Here is a 23,948-nt window from a genome sequence, read left to right as displayed (position 1 = left end):
ATTTCCAATCCAAAAAATAAGTAATTGTCATAAGAATGTTTTGAACTGAGGTCTAAATTATAAGATCCAGAGGATGCATAAAGACTTCCCAGCCATTCTCTCAATAATTCCTGAATCACTAAAAAAGACAGAAACTCTTCTGTTGATAAGTTCTGGTCGCTTTTTTTAATTACAATAATTATTGACTTATTAATTATTAAAAGTTGAGCCAACGCAGGCATTACTAACGTTTCTGAAGCTTGTTAAAACCTTGACCTCGTTTTGGTGTCTTAATGATTGTAGTTCATTCCGCGTCAGCAGCAAATCACATATAGGTATTTACTTGATGAATAGATATTACTCTCCATTAAAATTTTAGCTGTTAATTCATCTGGAACCCAAGTCTCCAGTTCCTTTTAGTATCCTATCTTTCTTGGTTCAAAGGTCTTTTATGGTCGATGTTTAAAAACGACAGAAAACAGTCGCTGGGTTTGTTGAGAAGAGTTGTGATTAGGAAGTAATTTTTAGGATAATTTTATATTTACAAAAGTTTGTTGAGGTAATTTAATTGTTTATTATTTAATATAGAGAACTAGCAGCAGACAATGCGAAAATATGTGTGTAAGGTATGAATTATTAGTAAAATATTATAATTTTGTAACAGTAATTTTGTAGATTACTATGGAACAATGGTATATTTACGCTAAAGATTATTAAGATTATTATATTAAGAAAACAGAACTTGTTTAAAGATTATAGTAAATATTAATATTACACCTGTAACTTTCTAATTTTGCTATCTTTCAAAATATTTAATAAAAGCTGCATGTTTAAATGAACTGTAATTAATACATACTGTATATTCTGTTACCAATGTTATTCTCCTTATTTGATTCTTCCATTACTCCATGTGTCTATATTTTCTGTAATATTCTTCTAATTTCTTCCTTATATTGCGATTTAATCACTGCATTCTCCCCTAGAGCACTTGCTACATGATCTACAAAATACTTAATATCCATTCTCTCCTCCTATATACTTACCAAATGTACGCTATAAAGTAATAAATAATTATATTACCTCAGCAAATTTTTCTAAACATACAAATAAACTAAAAATTACTTCCTAACCACAAGTCTTCTCAACAAATACATAACTATGAAATCTGTCAATCTATTTTAGAATAAATGCGCATGAGCAGTTTTGACCAATGCACAGACATGCCAATATCTATGCGAGATGAAATATGCCCCTCCATCTTAATAGTTTAAGGACTTTCAATAACATTTTGAGCTATTTGACCTTCAATATAGAAATTTCCGTTCAATAACTTTTGCCTGAGTAAACGGATCACACTTTCAAACGCACTGCTATGGTATGGATTCATTCAATAAATGTTATTGTTATTTTCCCCCGTTCTGATTGACAACTACATTTTGTGAATAAAGTTAATATTAAAAAAAGATTCTCGAATTTTGTCTAGTGTATTATGAACTAATTTAGTAATGAATCCAGGATTTTGATTTGGTTTGAAAAATTACATCCCCCCTAGCCTACTCAGATGCAAGAATACTTCTTTCAGGGCACTGAGACGTTATCTGAAACGTGGGTACAGAAAATGAAAACAATAATAAACAAACAACAGAAATTAATTTTATCTATGGGGTAATCACGTTTTCTCGACATAATCTCCACAGATTGCAAAATGAAGGTAGAGTTAGGACAAAATATCAAATATTGATTTATAGAAAAATACTTCTGAATTAGTGGAAAAAGTGAATGCGAACAAACAGCAATAATGTCGACTACTTGAAACCTTTGAAGATTTGCTTTAAAAATAACAGCAGATCAAATAATTCAAATAATAATTATCAACAGCGTGATCAAAACCAACAGCCAAAAGATATCCCACGATGTAACACATTATTATTTAATTCGAGCAAAAATTCTCAAAATTACCGTTTATGTTTCTACCAAGGCAAAATTGTAATCATTATATTGCTACGGAGAACTGAAAAAATATTATAGCTATAAAATAATAGAAACAATAATACATGCATCTGTTTGAATCAAGCAAGCTTTGAAAGAAATTTTATTTATGGCTATTCTCTACGGCGCATTCGCTAGTATAAAATTATTTTCCTTCAGTAATAAGATATTTCATTACCAAAATGTTATATCCAGTACTAATAGTGGTTTTATATTTAATTTTCTGATACGGCCTCTCCAATACATTATTTAAAGCATATTATTTGCGTGTAATCTACAAATTACTAAGTATCCTGTATATATTTAGTTAGAAATAATTTGTAAATGTTATATATTATTTATTTTTCTAATTCTTTGCGAGGTTACCTAGCGCACTCGCCATAACACTTAATTTACAAATATTTTCGGATAAAATAACAAAATAGTTATATTTATTTATTTAAAAAACATATTAATAAACAACTATTTTGTTTTAAATTATCTATTTAGCAATACATGTATAATGTATTAAAATTCCATTAAATATTTCGTTTAGAGTAATGTCATGCATCTCTTTCATTTCTAACGCGTCTTTTAATACTAATTTTTAGGTTACATTTTACGTTTTAAAAACAAAGGATGTTGGATGAAATGATCATCCAATCACTCAGATTATAAATATTGCTGCATCGCAAATTTGTATATGCAATTGATGAATCAGAATGGATAACATTGAGGTTAGCTCAGAAGAAACCCTTACTACTAGGGCTGAAAATATAACACCATCAACTCCACTAATACAAAATAACAATGAAAACAGTAAGTCAGTTGGTATTTTTTATTTATCATTAAGAAAGACAATTTATTAGCTACAACACTTAACTTATACATACATCTATTCAATTTCAACAGTACCACCTACATTTTCTATGGCTTCTTTCAGTTTATCTGCATCGTCTTTAGGAACATCAGCTTTTACTATTGCTGGAGCACTCTCTACAAACTTCTTGGCCTGTACTAAGTTCATTCCTTCCATCAAATTCTTGATTTCTTTAATTAAAGCTACTTTCTGTTTCTCATCGAACTTCATTAATTTTACGGTAAAGATTGTTTTCACTTTTTTTGGCGCAGCGTCTTCATCATCTTCTGATTTGGCTGGACCAGCAGCTACAAAACCACCCATAGGGAACGCGGGGGCATCAGGTAGGTTCAATCTCTTCTTAAGAACACTGCTGAGTTCAGAGACTTCTATTAAATTAAGTTGGGAAATTTCTGTAGCTAATTTATCAATTTTTGGCGAAACCGGCTTGTCTACGTTACTTGGAGGTGGAATCGTAAGATTTTCGACTGACGCTGTTTGGGCTTCGACCGACTGACATGACTGAACTCTAAAATATATGAAGTGAGACTTCAGATTTAAACTACAGTTGACTTAAATATGTTTACCCTTTATGTAAACCTCGCCATTGCCTTAATGTCGACCGGAAAATAATTCTAGTTGCACTTTGCATTTTAACTAAATCTGAAAATATACCTAACTACAATCGTTAAAACAAATGATCTATTTTTAAGGTTATAAAACGTGATGGTTATGTCAAACCTTGAATTTTTCGATGCTTTTATATAGTTGCCTATATTTGAAGGATTGTTTTCTATTTAATTCTAATTTAATCAATACCATTCATAAATAAACTAACATGTTAAAATTCTAATCATAGCATGTTAAAAAATATGATGTAAAGGTACAATCTTTATGTTGATAATCGGATTATTGAAAGCATTCATTATCTTGTGTAGTGACCGACTGTGAACTTTACGTAATAATTTTGAATCAAGAAGCGATTATGTTAATAATGTTAAACAACATCACGCCGGCTACGAGAACTTGGTTAGGAAATATAATACTGAAAGAAACAATTTTGTCAATTTTTAATTACCTCAACAATGCATTAAAATTTTTGTCATCCGAAGCGTTTTGTGTTGTGTTAGCTTAGAGCTGCAAAACAAAACGACATGTCGCCTCCGATTGAATTGAAAGAGATTAAATCAAGTAAGTGTAAAAAACAACTCCCTTATATTAAATTTTTATAGATGGTAGTGATTTAGATAAGATATTGTTTGAGATAAGGTTTTGAAATATATTAAGGTAATTGTTATTTAAATTGTTCAGATGCCGAGAGACCTCCCAGGTCTATTATCAAACTTGGAACCATGGATATCGTCAAAAGGAAATTGCCCATCATCCAATGGTTGCCTACGTACACTCTTTCGTTCTTCATGCAAGATCTCCTGGCTGGTTTTACAGTTAGTCTAACCGAAATACCTCAAGGAATTGCATATGCAATAGTCGCAGGTACGTTTGTTTTGATTACAAGATTTGCTATTAAATTATTTTAATTCATTATGTTAATATTCAATATATGTTGATTGAATTCTTGGTGTTGTTAAAATAGAAATATAACAGAGACATTCACACAAGAGTCTAGTTCCGGAGAATCCCCGCATGCGCACAAGGGTGTGAGTTTGTAACGTTGCCAATTGTTGAAAATTATACGTATATTTTAAGAATATTATATATAAAAAAATTATCTCGAATTCACAAGTTAACCTAATAGTATAGAACCTAATATGTCTGTTCAGCCCTAAGTTAAAATGTGTTTATATATTTTTCGTCCCCTGTAATATAAAAAATTTAATATGAAGGACCTTTTATGAACATCTTTCATTTTAAAATAATTTTGAAAAGAAAAAAAGAGAAAATAAAACAATATGTAATCATTTATGAATACATAAACACAGTTGTTGCAAATTATTTGTATTCTTAAAAAGTACAATATATATTCTGAAATTCACAAATTAACCTAAAATGTCACTTGAAACTCGAGTTCAAATTTAACTAACTTTACTGTCTATTATTTTAAGCTTATATGGTATATCTATGTTATTTAACCTTTTATAAACATATTTAATTTTAAAATGAAAAAGATAAAATAAAACAACATGTAAAGTAACAAATATAATCTATTTATCAATATATAAAAACTCATCGATCATAATCGCTCTAATTTAGATGTAGTAATATTTTTACCAAAATTGAAACCCCCAGCCTTAACAATCTTCAAGCGAACCAAACTTCAATGTTTCTTATTCGATTTTAATGTTCTCGATTGACTATATGGTCTACGAGCTGTGATTCTGATGAGGATGATGATGATTATAAAGGACATTGAATCATATTTATAGGTACTTTTACTTTCGCTGGATCTCAACAATGCTTAAAAATAAAGAATTTGGTATGGAATTGAACCAAATTTGTAAAATTAAAATATAAATTTAATGGATATACACTTGGATGGAATTTTCTCATATATTTTTAGAATAACAGTGTTATAATAGCTTATTTGATAATACACAATCGATTATTTATCCATTGCTGCTCTACCAATTATAATCAAGATATGAACAGTACAAAAACAAATAAACCATAAACATTTCTTAACCTTACAAAATAGATCTCTTACCAACGCCAGGATCAAATCCAAATTGGCTGTTGTAATACGTTGGACCCAACCTCTCGCTTACTTATAAATGGCAATGTCGCATAATCAGCCGGAAACTACCGAAGTTTACCGAATACGGTTGAGATTCTTCAAATGTAGCCATTACTTTCATTCACTATTGTTGTTGGTACCTAATCAGCATTTCCATGTGCTTTTTAAAAAAATCAATATGTGACAACTGAAGATTCCACTAAATTAAAGAAGTGAAAGTTTCGCAAAGTTACGATACATATTCAAGGTGATATTTGGAGGTTATGTTGTTGACAGATGTCAAATATTATGAGATCTTTGGACAACTTTACTGTGTACCAAAATTCCATTAATAATTTTAAAAGAATTACTTTATCCTATTTGATAACTTTATAATTTAAAGTCCACAACAAATTATTTATATGATCCCATCAACGATTATACTAATAACCAACAGTATTCATGACACTTATCTAATTATCCGTATAATATTATCGACCACGACCATGGCAACTAAATCTGTTTACAATTAAATCTCATAAAAATATTTGATACAGATTGTAGGTGTTACAGATTTGTAGATATCGGCACTTTAAAGGGTCCGACAACCGCAAGAGATAAAAATTACTGGGTCACGCGAGCATTGATTTGCGCTTTTACCTGCTTGAAATATTTAGATCATAAATCTTCATTAATCTACAAAGTGTCAACAATTTTTCAAAGAGTCATTCGTGGCTTTTTTAAAAGTTTTTTAATAATGTATTTTGATAATGATAAAAAACGTTTTTGTCTTGTTATTCGGAATATTCCGCCGTTATATAATGATGTTAACTAACAATAAATATTGGATAGACGGATATAGTTTAACTACGGATTGAATTACACAAGTGGTACCCATATGTAGTAAGCTATGTTGTACAATAGTTACGTTTGAATATGTGTTATAAAGCGATTAATACAATGGATTCCGACTGTACGCTTTCTTGTAAGTCATAACGAGAATCTTCTTATGCATTGTTTTTGATGCTTCTCCTTCGGATTCTTTATGGTGGTAGATTTTATGTGGTTTATGTATGGTAGTTTAGGTGGCTTCTGTGCCGTCATGCGAAATACTATGATAAGCCCCTTTATTGAACCAAATGTATAATTATGTTATATCTTAACGGGCGTTAAGTTTTTGTGCATTTTAATGTTTTACATGATTTGAAAACATACCATAATATGATCATCATTATATAATTACTTCAGGCTTGTTTCTCTTATGTATTTTAGAGTATGTTATATGGCTCGGTGAATGGAGGTAAAACGAAATGAAACAGTGATTATTTACATGGTGTGACCGTTGTACAAATAAATAAAAAAGGACAGGCAGAGGTGTTACCTGAAGACGAGGTTTGCGTAGTCGATGGGAGCACGTCTTAATTGAATTATGGTCAGTGACTGAATGAATGAAAGTATCCTTCAATAATCTCCCAGATAAACGTCTCGAGATTGCCATCTATTCGTTATCGTGTTCTAGTTGGTGCTGCCGGCACCCCGCCCGTGTTCGACATCTGGGATTATATTTCTGGGTATTTTGTAGACCGTCATTCTAAGATATAAAATTCCACATGCCTCAAGGTCGCTACGTATTCTTTATTTGAGGAAAACAGTACCTGTACGCATAAAAGTACTATTAGTTTTTTTGCACAGTAATAAAGGAATAGTGTTAAAGTAACAAAACATGTATTCATATTCATTCATTCAACTCAAAATGTATGTATAGTGGAGTAACCACTACTTATTTTGAAACTAAAGTTCTTCATACCAGATTGCTCAATAAGGCGAACATCATTTTGTTTTATCAGAAAATTTAATTTAAGTTGAAATTTAAAAATATTTATAATTAACGATTAAACATATGGCATTCATATGCGCTAACAATGGAACAAAAACACATTTGAGTGCGATTTTAAAAAAGATTAAAATAATTTGATGCCTTGTTTCATTAATATAAATAAGAATTGGGACTATTTCTATTACTATAATCCTGGATCAAAACAAAGGACTTCAACTCCAAAGCACGTTATTGTTCGGAGGTCGACCTAACGAGCGTTAACATTAGTTTTTTAAAGAAATAATACATTAAGGTTACCATTGTAGTACGTTGGACCAATGTAATGCAAAAAACAATACCCAGTTTACAGAATAAAAATACATTTTCATCAAAGTAGCACCGCTATAAATAGCCAATTGTTTCAAAATCCAGTTCTAGACAACCTCATAGTTCCACATTGTGCACTTTTGGGTTCTTCTAATGCTGCGTACAGACCGGGCCAACGAAAACCAACGAATGAGATTCGGCGTTGGATACCGAACGTCCGTTGGCCTCCGATGAAACGTTATGTACGCATTGTTGCATTTGTAGTTAGGAGCAAACGTTCGTTGGGTGTGAATCCGTATTTTTCAACGACGGCGGCGACTATAGTGTATAAACCGTCCACACGCATTCGTTGATTCCATTTATTTCTTTTGATGTTAGGGATACTCTACGGATTGCAAACGAACGCCAACCAATCTTCGTTGGTCGTCGTCAAGCCGTCCGAACAGAACTAAAAATATCCCAACGGACCCATCCGTTGGCTTTCGTTGCCCGCGTACTGTACGCAGCATAATACCTCAAAAAATTATTTCAATAAATTAGAGAGATCGGTGTATTGAAAATAAATAATAATAACAATGTAATAAATAATAGTAAGAATTATACTGTACAATTTTTACTGAGTATATCTCCAAAGCTTATAATTTCAACATATTTATTTTTCAATCAATACGTTTTATTTATAAGTTGATATATAAGTATATATATAGTAAAATAAAATATTTACAGTTCAAATCAAGAGGCCGATTTATTAAATGAAATTCTCGTAGAAATCAAGGTCATATTTCAACCAGCTGTTAGATTAAAAATGCAAATGCAAAAATAATCGTTGGAATGGATTTTAATTTAACGATATCAGTTTAATAAACATCAGCTTAGTATTTTATTATATGTTTTCCAATCATTTTCCTTTTTTCTGCTCTTGAGAATAATAAAATTCGGATATATCCCTATTTTCATAAATACTGAATATATCGATTTGTTTTTATAAAATCATTAAACCAATTTGATTATAAATATAATATTTTTGTCATTGTTGATTATTAACCCGAATTTTATGGTGAATTTCCTCTGATACAGCAGTCAACAATCTGCTCGTGGACAATAAGTATAGGATCACTTCAGTAAGTGATCTGCTGTACAACTTATAATCTAAACCTGATTCTAAAGACTATTCTAGCTTATTCTAGAGATTATTAAATCTCATTCTATGTGTCTATTAATCAGTTCGTATATTTTAACCTAGTAAGTAGCCATTCAGGCAGAATCTCACTCTATATAACTGAGACACTGGCTGTTCGAAGAAAAAACGGCGTATTTTCGGAAGTATATCTGTGAGATATGATGAGCGAAGTGTTTACAATTAAGGGTTTTGTTTATATTAAAATAATAATGCACCGGCAGTATTCTCTGTATTCCGTTATAGTTAATTAAATAAAAATGTTTTAAACTCTACAGGTTTCATAATTTATACACATTTTCATTGCAGGACTAGCCACCCAATATGGAATGTATAGTTGTATTATGGGAGGCTGTATGTACGTAATATTTGGTACATGCAAAGATATCAATATGGGACCCACAGCGATATTGGCTCTATTCATTCAACCGAGCGTTGCAACCATGGGTCCAGATGCAGCAGCCCTAATATCATTTTTAACCGGACTGTTGATATTTTTAGCAGGAGTATTACATTTAGGTAGAATTAATTTATTGACAGATCAATTGAAAAGTCCCCAGCCTACCATAGTAAAACACATTTTTTTGGCAAAATTAGTTTTTTTTTACTCAACATAATTCCCTTTAAGGGTGATGCACTGACTATAGCGACCCTCCAACTTTTCGATACCATTTTTGTACTACGATTTGTCCTTTACTTCAAAAGAGGCCTCGGTTTCGTCGATCACCTCTTCATCCGTCGAAAATTTCTTCCCAGCGAGCATTCTTTTGAAATCTGAGAACAGGAAATAGTCACTGGGGGCAGATTTGGAGAATACGGTGGATGAAGAAACAATTCGAAGTCCAATTCATGGATTTTTTACATGGTGTATTGTCTTGGTGAAGCAGCACTTTCTTTTTCTTCAAATGCGACCATTTTTCGGAGATTTCGGCATTCAAAGGGTCCAATAACGCTATGTAATAGTCGCTACTGATGGTCTTTCCTTTTTCAAAGTAGTCAATGAAAATTAGTCCATGCGCATCCCAAAATACAGACGCCATAACCTTGACAGCCGACTGTTGGGTTTTCCCGCGGTTTGCAAGTTCATCGTGTACAGTCCACTCGGATTGTGGACTGGATTGTCAATTGGATTTCGGAGTGAAATGATGGAGCCATGTTTCATCCATTGTCACATATCGACCCAAAAACTTGGGTTTATTACGCTTGATCATCTTCAAACACTGCTCCGAATCATCAATTTGTCGTTGTTTTTGGTCAAAAGTGAGCTCGCGCGGCACCCACTTTGCACAGAGCTTTCTCATACCCAAATATTTGTGAATGATATGATTTACACGTTCAGTTGATATCTTTAGAGTGTCTGCTATTTCATTCAGTTACAATTTACGGTCATTCAAAATCATTTTGTGGATTTTTAAAATGTTTTCGTCGGTAACAATCTCTTTTGGGAGTCCACTGCGTTCATCGTCTTCAGTGCTCATTTCGCTACGTCTAGACTTAGCATACCAATTCTTGATGGTTGATTTTCCTGGAGCAGTATCCGAAAATTCGGCATCAAGCCAAGTTTTTGCTTCAACTGTATTTTTTCCTTTCAAAAAGCAATATTTTATCAACACGCGAAATTCCTTTTTATCCATTTTTTTCACAATAATAAAAGTCGCTTCACTCAAAGTGCTATAATTCTTAAACTAATGATCCGACAGCTGTCAAGTTTATACACGCATCTTTTGAGGGCTACCTAAAAAACATATGGATTTAATTCTAGTAGCGCCATCTATGTGTCAGGCCGGGGTCTTTTGAATTGACCTGTTATATATTTTCAGAATGAACAAACCTATTCAAACGAATCGTTTTTTAGGATTTGTAGTCGAATTCTTTTCGTACCCGGTGATAACTGGTTTTACCACTGCGGCCGCATTAAGTATTGCGTGTTCCCAGCTCAAGGGTCTTTTGGGTATTAAGGGATCCGCAAATGAGTTCCTCGAAGCTTGGAAAACTGTCATCGAGCATATTAGTGAAACCCGAAAATGGGATGCCACCTTAGGGTTCGTGTCTATTGCTTTCCTTTTTGTTTTCAGGGTAAGTGCTCAGTAATATAACATTTTCGTTTTTAAATTATTTAATATTACCTTGGTATTCAAATCGTGTGCCTAGTACGACAATAAAAAATCCAGAATATTAATGTCATTTCATTGAAAAAATATGCTCTCCTTATCACTCTTACTGTTTAAAGGAAATACTCGGTGATTTTTTCGAATAGTAAAAGTAGGTACACAAGTAGATTTTATTAGATGATCTTGTCACATCGTTGTCCAACTGAACCCAAACTTTTCTTGATCACTGTATTTTACTTTTATTTATCAAGTTATTGCAATAACTGGACGTCTCTTAGGCAAAAAAAATCCCTTTATTAAAACAATGTCTGACATAATGGTACCTAACTTTTTACGATACGTAGGGAACAAAAGCAATTACCATGATTTAATGCTTAACATTTTTCCATAATTTTTATAAAATATCATTTTTGAAATTGAAACATAGAACGTCAGTGACAAATACCAGTACCAAAACACATTATTTTTTAATTTTTATAGTTAAATACATCTTACATTAGATATGCTTAGTACCATCTTAATTTACAAATTAATATATTACTACTACTCTGTTGTACTTACATTAATACACAATCCAGGCGAGTACGAGATTAATACATCAGTATGTATTTCTCAAATTCAAATAAATCTAATCTGCTTAAGCTACAGTTAAGAATACACTTATAAAGTAAACAAGTTCATGTTGTTTAGTACGCTTCAATCCTCTGATTTCCTATGTGTTGTCTAGTAGCTGTATTCGTCTAGTCTATCTGTCTGTCTAGTAGCCACGTTGATGTGATTGAGCAACCTTATTTCATGTTTTAAGGCAAAATCTTGGATCACTTCGGGTATCAATATCTATATAAATCAATATCTTTGATTTTAAGTCAAGTTGAGAGCATCTTCCGACTAACCAGCACAGTTGCTTGACTTTGCATCTAATATGCTCTGCTTTTTGCCTAACATAATTTTTCCAGCTTAATCTACCATCAAGATATATTCATTCAAGATATAAGAAGTATTTGGTTGATTCTGCTTGAGGAACCGGGCATCCGTCAAGTGATGTAATTGGGTTTTTATCATTTCGCTGCAACGCAAAATTAACATAGACCGATTTGGAGCGATTAAGCTGTATTTCTTGTAGCCTCTTGTCCATATATAGATCATGTTGACCGCTACTTGTACTTTTTCTACAGCCTTAGACAGAGATATGTCTTTTGCCATGATAACTGTGTCGTCGACAAATGTTCCAAATATTGTTTACTCTTTTTTAAATGTATATAAAACAGAAATATAAATTTATCTGCCAATTAATTTTGCATAATATTTTTTACATATTTTATTTTGATTATTCAACAATTTTATTTGTTATTTGATAACGGTAACATGCATTGGAAAATCGTTTTCATACTCGTTTTTTAGTATTATTTTATTAAACAGCAATATTATTATTTGATTAAGCTCAACGGTCTATATAAATGAAAATATAAATATTTGTTTAAATAAAATCAATATCTATATGTTTTTCACCAATTGACAATACAACAACAAAATTGTGTTATTATAGTATTGGGAAATTAAATGCATGTATTCTGATGCTATTTTCATTTTGATAAGAAATAATAATAAATAATAAATAATAAGTATTGAAGAATATATGTATGATATATCCACCTAATACATCCTGTATCGATCTAAAAAAACAGTATTCAAAAGGCGCTATGTCTGGTCAATACGCTGGATACTGTAGAATTACCTATGAGAGCTTTTACATATCATTTAAAATTATTGCAACATATAATCGAGCGTTGTCATCGAAAAATATGGCTTTGCATCTGGTACTCGCCATCGTTGGTCTTTTTTGCAACAATACGTCGTTTAATTTGTTTAATTGACGTCGGTAGTAACACTTTCACTGGGTTCCTTATTTTCTACCAATTATGCCACTTTCTGTTTTTGCTTTCGGATCTTTCCAATCACCTGCAAACATCTGGAAACAATTGATTCATCAACTCCTGAGCTTTCTGAAAGTCCTGTGAGAATTTAAAATAGGTTTGTCGAATTAATTTGACGTTAGTATCAAAATCACAAATCGACAGCATGATCATGAGTTTCTAGAAGTGCTTTTATAATATTAGACAACATATTTTTTCAAATCCAACAACAATAGAATCACATGAATCACGAAAAACAATCTATGTACACTGAATAACTCAATAATATTAGATGGAAAACAGTCATTTCAATGCTGCTTCTTATCATAGAATAATGATGTTCCATAGCAATCTACAAGCGTTTGTAGGTTACCAATCAAATAACATCAGTCATAGACTCTTTCTTGCAAAGGAACTAATTATCCAGTAGTCCAGACACAACAACTTAACAACTGTCATCGTCAGACGCCCTATGCTCATCTATACCTATTTTAAGAAAGTTTGATGAATTTATATCTCTGTTGAAATGAGCAGCTCCCGTTGCTTCAGTAACTCCTACTACCATTTGCTCTGATCAGTTGGATGCACGGCTTGAAAATATGGTAAATTTGTTGACATTTTTATCGTGCCAAAACCTTCAAGTTATACTTATTATATAGACGGCACAAGGTCATAGAAAACAATGGGCAATATTTCCAAAAATAAATATCTACTCTTTTTTAGAACATATATTTGATGAAAACTATACACATTAATTTATACACATAATACCTAGATTTAGCTGACGTATTATGTATACAACTCTTGTTTACCAAGCTGATATACCTATTAATCTGATTTATCCAATGATATCTACTACAGAAATTGATAACAACCTCAATCCTAAAAAGACTCCTGGAATTGATGATATTTCAAGTGGGTTATTAAAGACAGTTTTATATTATATATTCAAAATATTCAAAAGCTGTTTTATACTGAAACTTTTACGAATCACTTATGATTCGGGACGGGACGGAATTAATACACCACTTATGGCCTTGGAACAAAAGAGAAACTTTATTTTGATCCCTGGTAATTTATACCCACTCGATACAAGTCACAGTGCCCTCTACTAACTTTTCTTCCTCCTTTCTATATTGGCTCTTGTATCGAGACAAGTCATATATTTAACAGAAACATGCTGGAATGTTCCAAGGTAGCTCAGATAATTATGTTTAAAAATCTGACAAAAGAACAGAACAAATCGGGTCTTACAGGCTGCTATTTCGCTGCTAATTGCAATATCATTTGAGAAACTGCTGTTAAATTTAGTACGGATTTCAAAATCACCCAAGTACATAGGGTAACAGTGATTGATAAAACGTATTTGAAGAAAATAAATAATACCCTGCAATATCTAATCTACAGGATGAGCAAATTGCTATCGTAGAACTGTTGGAGTCATATCTTTTCGAAAGAAAGTAATGACATAAAAGTATCACATGAAGAGGTATTATCAAGAAGGCATTCTCTCTCCATTATCCATTAAGAAGATATATGATTAAAAGAGGTTTTTTTTTGTTTAAGAGTTCTAAAAAAAAGCGGAAAATACATTGCGCTATATATTAAGAGATTTTGTTAATTTCATTTACATTTTCTGTCAGATTAAACTTCATAAAATTAAATTAAATGTAAAAACAAAGCTGGTTAATCCAACGACTATATTTAAAACAGATTACCTAACCTACATTTTATAATGTATTACTCTTAACTTTAGCTTAAGTAGTTTAACTTAATTTTGGTTAGTTTTAAAAACTTCCAGATATATGAAAAGTTAACTTATAATAGTTTTAATGAGTTCTCCAAATTCTTCTTGTATCTGATTAATCCTCATCCAATAATGACTTTAATTATCCTTTAACCATTTTTTTGTGATAAGTCCAAGATCTAAGCCCTAACCCTTTTACTTCAGTGTCAGTGTCATATATACTAGACACTATCAATATATCATAAATGATACAAAATAACAAAAACACTTCAGTTCCCCGAATTAGTGCAACATTTTATAGCAAATTTGAGACTCTATGGAATCCGACAGTCTACTGCTTATAGATAACTTTCGCAGACAATGTAAAGTGCACTTATGTAGCAATAAATATTATCAGTCCTTTATTTTTAGATGTCTAAATTATATCGTTTGAGTATGCAAGCTATAAAGTATATACATTAGTACATTTATTATGTAGTGAGTAATTGAACTAATATTTAGCACATAAAAACAATTGTTTTTATTACTTTTGTACTTACATCAAGTTCGTTCTACTTAAGTATTTTGTGTATAGGCAAATTTTATCGCTAAATCGTCTATCATAAAGAAGTTTGACATTTACTTAATAAATTAATGTTGATAACATTAACAGTTTACATTTCTCCATATTCGCCAGGTCATCATATCAATCATAACAAATGATGATCTGAAGGTATAATGCCTAGTCAATATAACGAATGGAGTCATCTCAGTAAGTTTATTATGCATAACGAGTATATATTATAATATCTGTTAAATACAAATAGTGCATTTTTTATTACATCTTACGTTAGATATGATTGGTTTAATATTGATCTTTTGTACTTGCATCAATGCACATGCAAGACGACTACCCAATAAATAGAGTCAATGTTATATATAGCCCATCCAAAGTTATTTTGTACATACGTCATCTAAATTTCTGAAAAAAATTAAATTATTAATTAATTTAATTAATTAAATTTATTTTAACATTATAGTAAATCTAATGCAGATATTGTCGAAGGACTTAAAACTATAATTAAGTACACAGTTGTAATAGTTTGTAGGTTAGGGTTGTGTGATTATATTTACATTGAACTCTTTTCCATACCACCTGTGAGTTAGAGTTCTAGGCGCGTTTGTAGTTGTATCTAATCCACCTAATTGACAATTATATATCCAAGTTGTATATTTTACTTCCATTAGAGACCATATTTAGGCATAGTAGACTTAGACCTTTTACGCTTAGTTCTTGTGTCCTCCAGTACAAAGTTTCCTCGTAAAGAGATTTTGACATCACTGTATTTCTCCTTCGTTAATACCTGTATATATCTTCCTTGATAGAACTAGATTTAATCACTGCATTCTCCTTAATGTATTTGCCATATCTGCAAAACAGTTACTTTCCTTTCTTTCCTGGCATATTTTAACCAAATGTATATTATGAACAATTACACACATAACTTTACATATAAATCTTTTACACTCTATATCATATTCACGAATCATATCATATTCAGAAAGTTTCATTGAAGTAAATAACTAAGCTGTTAATTTCCCATCTATCTAATCTTTGTTCACAATTCCTTCCAATCATCTTGCCATGAGTGACCATTGGGTATATTGGTCCCATTCTGAAATATCTATGCCTCATTTAAATACATACATTGAAATAATAATTCTTCCTTTATTTTATTATATACTTTTAAAAATTGCATTCTTTTAAAAGCAATATCCGGTAGCTCCATTAGACCTCTTCATTACTTTTCAGACCAATAGTTTCCTTTGAAATAATTGTATTAAATTATGTTTGTATTGAAATACTATTTACTGTTTTTATACATTTCATATATTTAATCTCTGATAGAGCTCTGATCAAGCTGATCTTGATTATATTTAGCCCAAAGAAAATACAAAAATAATAATATTATTTTGTGACATATAGAAAAAATTAAATTACCAACAAAACAAATATAAATAAATATAACTGTTTGGGTTTGTTTGGGTTCTTAAAATTAAATTCAGAATAAAACAAATCTGATTTGTTACTCGGCACCGGCTTCAAAGTGATCAGTTGGTAGTAGTTAAAATAATATTGTAAATAGATAAATACTATTAGGTAGGTATTAAGCTAAATTGTGTGTATTTAGTAGAATATAAAATACGTGTAATAAATAGGTTAAATAAGGTTTTTGTTTACTTTCATTTAGTTTTTACAACGATTATTATGTACATATTTTATTCTAAAATGTTTTTTTGTGTTAAAAATCTAAGTTTGATTATTTTTTACATTTTAGTGAGTTCCTTGTTTATTTTTTGAAGTCGGTTCAATTTTTTTGTTAAAATTTTTTATCCCTATGAGTTAATTGCAACGATACAAAACAATGAGTTCGTGTCAGTAAAACTAAAACGGTCAAACATTTTACCAAAGGCATATATATATATATATATATATATATATATATATATATATATATATATATATATATATATATATATATATATATATATATATATATATATATATATATATATATAGAATATTAGGAATATTGGGTATTAGGTACGATCCGTTTATATATTAATTTATGTTAATTGAAGTATCTTCATATTCAAAAACAAATTTATAAAAAAGTGTCAATCTGACAATGTTTTGTCAATTCCGTGTCACTGTCTTCGTATGATATTTAAATGTAAAAACTTTTTCGTAAGCGTATTTTTATGTTTTCGTTTTGTATAAACTTTGACCTGACAATAACGAACACAATAAAAAAAATATTGCCAAAGTTGGCTAAGAAGTTATACGCGTATATATTTTTCGGACATACATTTTTATTTATATTGATAATGTAAATTTGAATTAACACATATATCTTAAATATGTGTTTCCTTAAATACTTCATGAATTATGCCTTTTAATTGAACTTCGCCTCACAATATTTTTTTATAATTAAATCGACTCATAAATTATAAGTGTTACAATATAACACTCAAATATACTTAAATCGGTACAATATATTTGATAAAATTTTTGTTCGATGCAATCCAACAGTCTGCTACTTATAGATAACTTTCTCTAAAGTAATGTGCTGCTGTGTGGATACAGGTTATCAGTTCTTTATTTTTAGATAGGCATATTTTAACTCTGAAGTATGCAGCGTATAAAGTGTGGGGTGTTTTTGGGTTAAACTAAGGTGTGATAGAATGTTCTTGTATTAATATTTCGAATTTCAATAAAATATTCATGAAATTCATATAATATTTCGAATAACTTGACCATGTCGTTCCATTAAAACACTTTCAACGTTTTCTTGACAACTTTTTTAACATATTATGTCTTATAACATATTGATAGTGCTAGGGATGTCTGTGCCGCGTCTTTTAACAATAGCCTGAAAAATATCGATATTTTTTGAAAACTAACAAATAACAAAAATATTGATACATAAAGACGAGAAAAATATCGTTATTTTTAATAGGCTTTTCAAAATTAAGAACTGAAAAAACAATAAGGCTTTAAAATAAGTGTCAAGAACTTTTTTTAAAAAAATTTCAATATTACTGTTGGATCAGAAGATCGGACGCAAAAAATGACATTTAACGTGTCTTGACTTGAATTCATACGAAACTCAATTTTCCTTATTTTATACTCGTAAAGTATCAGCAAACTATTCTTGTCCAGTAACGTTTTAAACTCTAAACTTTAATAATATTCGCATTATTTTACCATACGCTTTACATGGTAATCGATCCAGTGCAGTGAAATGACGTACATAGTCTATACAATAAAACAGCAAATGCACGTCATCAAAATAACGTCAGATATCTGATCTCTAATTATTATCACTAATGTTTTGAAGAATTTTATAGACGTTTGGCAACAGTGGCAAGCGCAAATATAATGTTATATACTGATTCGGTTACATATTCCGACGCATCAGGCAATATTATATCTCCTTTTAACTAAAATAAAATGAGAAGAAAATCCCCACTCAGTTTTAAAAAAATTATACATTTTTACAAACTGCATTGGATAGTATATTCGACGTCATCTATCACTTGCATCGACTGATTTATTGGAAGAACTATACTATTTTAAGAGATGTTTTAAATTGAATACAAAAGATAATCTGATGCAATTACAAAACATTAGTATCTCTTTATAACCCTTCAAATCCTACTTGCACACCTTATTTATTATTTTATAATAATAAGTAGTAACATAATAAATTTTATACCAGTTAACATAAAACTATTAAAAATTTAACGACTAAATTCGAAACTACACCCTTGTTAAACAATCAACCAGCTATGCTGACGATGCTAAAGATACAATCAACCGAAAACATCGCAGCAGTCCATGAAAGTATATGAAAGAATTTCAGACTGTCAATTCCTTGCTGTGTACAGTAGCTCCAATACTACAAAGTACTGGCAACTCATTTCTTTTCTTCCAGTCCAAATTGAATAATATGGACGTAGACAATACAGTCCTTCCAGTAAAACAACCAGTGCACGTTATAAACGACGTCGAATATACTGCCAAATGTAGTTTTTGCAGGGCGAATTTTTCCTTCTGTTTTTACCCTAGTTAAAAAGAGACCGGATGTTGTCGATTCGTTGGAACATGTAACTGAATCAGTCGATAAAATTCGATTTGTGTCAGTCAATTTTCTATCTTGTTGATATCTTGTTTGTCAATATCGACCTGCCTTTATCGAAAAACACTAATCGTGTCATTAATAACACTACTTGATAAATTGCACTGATATTTAACCAGTCAAAAAAATAATTGTTCTTATTGTATAGGTACTTATATCAAGTCCTACTTAAGTATTTTGTGTACAGGCAAATTTTATCATTAATTCCTTTACTGTAAGGGTATTTGAAAGTACTTATGTATTGCTTTGTTTTTTTATTGTACCACTTGTACAGCGTAGCTTCTTTTTCAGTACATACGCAAATATGGTTCACTCAAGACCAACCCGGAATGGTCATCAGGAAGGAACATTTCGGCTATTGTTATTATGTATTTTTCCTTGGGCAGCAATGCTTTAGCGGTTATAGCAGGAACATCGATCGCTTACGTAGCTGAAAAACACTACAATGCCACTCCGTTTTTGTTAACGGGTGAGGATTAAACAGGGCTTCATTAATCCATTAATTAATGATTAATTTGCTAAATTGCAGGACCCGTACAAGAGGGTTTTCCCCCAATTTCATTTCCGCCATTTAGCACAACATGGAATGGGACCTACTTCAGCTTTACGGACATGGTATCGGAATATGGCTCTCTTGTAGCTTTCTGTCCTATGGTAGCATTTCTCGAACACATTGCCATTGTGAAAGCATTCTGTAAGTTCATTTTTGATAATATGATACGCTTTTTATGTTTAAAATTACTTTAAGGTCAAACAAGTTTTCCATTTTACCTAAAACATCATTTTGGTTTTTAGATCCATCAGCAGTTTAGTCAAAAATAATTGTTCACTCAACTTACCTATAGATTCAATGATTGGCCACCTGGTAAATTGTTAGATACGTTTTTGAAACATACCCAATTCATTTCTTAGTATTTTATTTGAACTAGCCGAAATGACTATTTTTAAAGATTTTTTTCCACATATGTGAAATCCCACGATATCATGACAATCTTGATTAATGACATTAAGTTAATTTGGTCTCTTAAACAAGTGAATGTAAAGAATATAAAACACGTTTAAATAATAAAATGTTCTATACAAATTTTAGAGTCCTAAATTTAGTGATATCAATAAATTCAAGTTTAAACCACAAATAATTAGGTGCCATCAACCTATCGTTACTGACTGTTATGGCAGTACCAGTTGTTTTTTAATAAATATGGATCTCTACCAAACTTCACGATACATTTACAACTGGTGATTCCCATGAAGAGTGACAGTTCTGTTTAATTATACATCAAGAATTTCAAAGATTAGTCTCATCTAATATCGGAATTCAGTTTGTTCCATACCAGTAAGGAGTTGTTGAATAAGGTCAATTCATATTAATCGATATATAACTTCAATATTACTATCTCCAGTCTAAATTTGAGCGCCTTTTGCCATCTAAATAACCCAGTACTATAAGAATTAAACATTTTTTTGTTGTATTACAGCTAAAGGTAAAACCATAGATGCCACTCAAGAGTTGTTGGCTTTAGGAATCGGTAATATGGCTGGTTCCCTCATACATTCCATGCCCATCACAGGGTCTTTTACTAGAACAGCTGTGAACAATGCTTCAGGAGTTAGGACAACCGTTGGAGGTGATGCTGGATAGATGTATCTAATGAACTGACTTTGTAATATTTATCTCTATCTTAGGTTTGATTACATCATTGATGTTGTTGGTGTCTTTGGCTGTCTTGACAGGTGTATTTCAGTATATACCTAAAGCCACTCTAGCCGCTGTCGTAATGGTATCTATGTATTATTTGTGCGAATTTCACGCCATCGGGGTCATGTGGAAAACCAAACGTAAGTTGTATTTTCAATGTAAGAAGTGTCTGGAATTTTACTATATCATTTGAATAACCTTTTCCCCTAAGTTGGTAATGCTATTCGAAGACCTCGTATGAAACCATTAATTACTAGGTATATTCTGTCGCTTTTATAAATTAATTATATGTAATTAATTAATGTCAATTTATAATTGATTTAATATAATTATACATTGAAATAATTTGTATAACTTTTTCCCGAAAAAAAATTACTCCAGTTCACAATTATAAACTTACAAATATATGTTACAAATATAATCACCTAAATGGTATATTATAGATGTATTTCTTTATAGTTTAAGTCACTTTAATATTGCAGCATTATTTAAGAATATTTTATTATTATTACATATAGATCGTGCAAATAAATTAGAGACTGTGTCATTAAAACAAAATAATTTGAGGGAAAACAAAATCAAAATAAATTCAAACAATTTTAATTATTAAAAGTTTAAATTATACAATAAATAAAAATTGTTTTGATACTTTGACGATAATAAAGAGCATTGAAATGATCAGTAACTTTGATGCAATCTTGATCATCTGATGGTAGACTGCCAATCAGAAATAAAACTCTAGCATCAACAGAATCATAAAATTTTCAAGAGTTGAACAAGAAAAACCCATAACTTTTGATTAACATCTGAATATTTTGACTAAAATTTTGAACTCAATTGAAATTTGTACTCTGAAATACCTTATATTAGTTTAAGGCAACTTAATTTTGATTTTGGCTACAATAAGAAATCTGAAGGATTTGTAGACTATGGAAATAATAACGAGAGCCTCAAAATTCCGGATACTCTTTACATACATTTGAAAATAATACATTTTTGTCCGAAAAATGTTTAAGTAATGATTGTTTCAGGACTAGACTTGATACCTTACTTTTTGACCGTTTTATGTTCATTGTTTATCAGTTTAGAATACGGTATTTTAATTGGAATTGGAGCAAGTATGGTTTATATTTTATATGATAGTGCAAGACCAAAGTTATACATGGAAAGATTGGTGATACTAGATCGTGTTGTATATTTGATTCGACCAAAAGTGGGTCTTTATTTCACGTCAGCCGAGTTTTTCAGAGAAAAACTTTTGACGGAATGTTCTGAAGAAAAATCCATTGTCGCCATTGATGGACAGTACATAAGGACTACAGATTCCACAGGAGCTAAAGTAAGCCGAAGAATTAGTATTAAATTAATTTAAGAATATATTGAAGAGATAGCACGATTGTCTGTATATTCAAATGCATTTATTTTTAAAAATGACTAATTATTGACATAGTTTCCTCCACGACTTCCTACCTTTGACTCTCTTCCTTACTTCATCCTTTCCTATCTTGTTTTCTTTTTCTATTTCGTTGGGTCCTACTTCCTTGCTGTCTTGTATTTTATATGTTCTTATTTGCTCTATTTTCCTTCATTTCTAGCCGTCTTTATTTTCATTTTATGATCAACTTCGTATCTACAAGTATTCCTACTCATTTATATTTTATTATATAAGGTTTCAGTAATTTCCTAATCTCTCTAATTTATTTATATAGATCTTCTCATAATGATCCATTATCCCCGTTCTGCTTTCTTCAATATTTCTGTTGTCTTTATTTTTTTTGTCATTTTAATATTCTCATATTATCAATCTTCTTATCTATTTTTTAATATTTTTCGTAATATCTCTAAAGACAGGAAACTCCTCCTCTGACGTATTTTACAAGTTGTCTAGCTTCACAAGTTCCTGTTGTGGTCTGAGTATCAAGCAATAAGTATCAATTATCTCGCTAGGTGAACGGCACAAATTATATAAAACATTTCAGACTCTATGATCTTTCATTAGTAGATTTAATTGTGTTTTTTATACTTTACTATCTATACCTCGCCTACCTTGCATTTTTGTGTTGTTTTTTTAATTTCCTATTTTATCTAATATTTAGTGCTTTTTTTTCCTGAATTCCTATTTTATTTTCAATGCACTGTGCGACACACGCTGCGAAACCATTTTATGTTATCTGTACTTGCAGGCATGCATTTTGGACGTTTTGTCGAATTCTATAAAAAATTAAGTAATAAACGCTCTAATTTTCTTGAGAGTTAACGCTAAAAACATATATCAGTCTTTCTTCTAACACTGAATTTTTGCTGCAAGTACGAATTCTATTTCACTTTTTGACTGAACTAGTGATAACAGAAAACAAAAGAATTAATGACTTCACACCCTCTAAGTAATTCTTCTTGGTCACAATTAAGTTACAATTGTTTTCAACGGTTGAGTTAGATTTCTGAAACAGCTTTTAAGACCTTCCTGTCAATAAAAAATCATATCCTTGAATCTTTTTCTAATGTAAAGGATAAACAAGTTATATAAGTTTGATGCAACTAAATCAGATGAATCAGAGAAGTTAATAGAACAATTGCGGAATGTTTTCTTCATTTTTTTATGAAAAAACTATCAAAAGTTTATGCCGTGTGGGAAGCCACATAAACTTATTGCGTGCGAGTGTTATCAGTTACTGTATAAGAAAAAAATTACATATAGTAAGCAAAATCCCTCCAAACAAAGTGATTACTAATCTTTATCTTTATTTTTTTTTCAGAATCTACTAGATTTACACGATAATCTAAAAGTCAGAAATCAAATATTAGTTTTATGGAACTTCAAGGATTCCGTAAAACAAATTTGCATAGGAGATAGTAAAAAGTTAACAAACAATTTTCATAGTGGAGAATTGGAGGATATTGTTAACGATCTATGAAATGTATTAAGCAACATATCTCAGGACCTTAAATATATCGATTACTGTATACATATTTTAATAAATAATTTTCATTTTTTTAAA

The 23,948-nt window shown here is 30.6% G+C and overlaps 2 protein-coding genes across 3 annotated transcripts; one reads left to right on the top strand and one right to left on the bottom strand.

Annotated features, from left to right (window-relative positions):
• Positions 1-2,521: 2,521 nt before the first annotated feature.
• Positions 2,522-23,948, top strand: LOC143206168 (sodium-independent sulfate anion transporter). 2 transcript variants are annotated; one of them, XM_076419015.1, is made up of 10 exons: positions 2,522-2,766; positions 4,118-4,300; positions 9,107-9,316; positions 10,653-10,873; positions 19,542-19,719; positions 19,780-19,944; positions 20,729-20,878; positions 20,937-21,089; positions 21,981-22,288; positions 23,706-23,948. In XM_076419015.1, exons 1-10 carry the CDS (start codon positions 2,670-2,672, stop codon positions 23,862-23,864), a joined length of 1,824 nt encoding a protein of 607 aa, XP_076275130.1. In that variant the 5' UTR covers positions 2,522-2,669; the 3' UTR covers positions 23,865-23,948. The 2 variants fall into 2 exon arrangements, with proteins under 2 accessions (XP_076275130.1, XP_076275131.1); XM_076419016.1 differs by lacking the exon at positions 2,522-2,766 and adding an exon at positions 3,592-3,997.
• mRpL12 (mitochondrial ribosomal protein L12) lies at positions 2,772-3,535 on the bottom strand. Its single transcript, XM_076419050.1, has 2 exons — positions 3,394-3,535; positions 2,772-3,335 (listed from the first exon to the last, which is right to left on the bottom strand). The coding sequence occupies exons 1-2, from the start codon at positions 3,456-3,458 to the stop codon at positions 2,843-2,845; spliced, it is 558 nt and encodes a 185-aa protein (XP_076275165.1). The 5' UTR covers positions 3,459-3,535; the 3' UTR covers positions 2,772-2,842.

This window comes from Rhynchophorus ferrugineus, unplaced genomic scaffold (assembly GCF_030347505.1).
Source record: "Rhynchophorus ferrugineus isolate W39M unplaced genomic scaffold, kcgeb_rfMv2 rfM1, whole genome shotgun sequence".
NCBI classification, from domain to species: Eukaryota; Metazoa; Arthropoda; class Insecta; order Coleoptera; family Curculionidae; genus Rhynchophorus; species Rhynchophorus ferrugineus.
Note: the sequence above shows the minus strand (reverse complement) of the source record. Positions and strands in the feature narration are given on the sequence as shown.

Bases quoted from the DNA above. Each gene is read 5' to 3' on its own strand.
- mRpL12 (XM_076419050.1), bottom strand. From the start codon at position 3,458: ATGCAAAGTGCAACTAGAATTATTTTCCGGTCGACATTAAGGCAATGG. The intron at 3,336-3,393 runs GTAAACATATTT...CATATATTTTAG, and splicing joins TGGCGAGGTTTACATAAAGG to AGTTCAGTCATGTCAGTCGG.
- LOC143206168 (XM_076419015.1), top strand. From the start codon at position 2,670: ATGGATAACATTGAGGTTAGCTCAGAAGAAACCCTTACTACTAGGGCT. The intron at 2,767-4,117 runs GTAAGTCAGTTG...TAAATTGTTCAG, and splicing joins ACAAAATAACAATGAAAACA to ATGCCGAGAGACCTCCCAGG. The intron at 20,879-20,936 runs GTGATGCTGGAT...TCTCTATCTTAG, and splicing joins AGTTAGGACAACCGTTGGAG to GTTTGATTACATCATTGATG.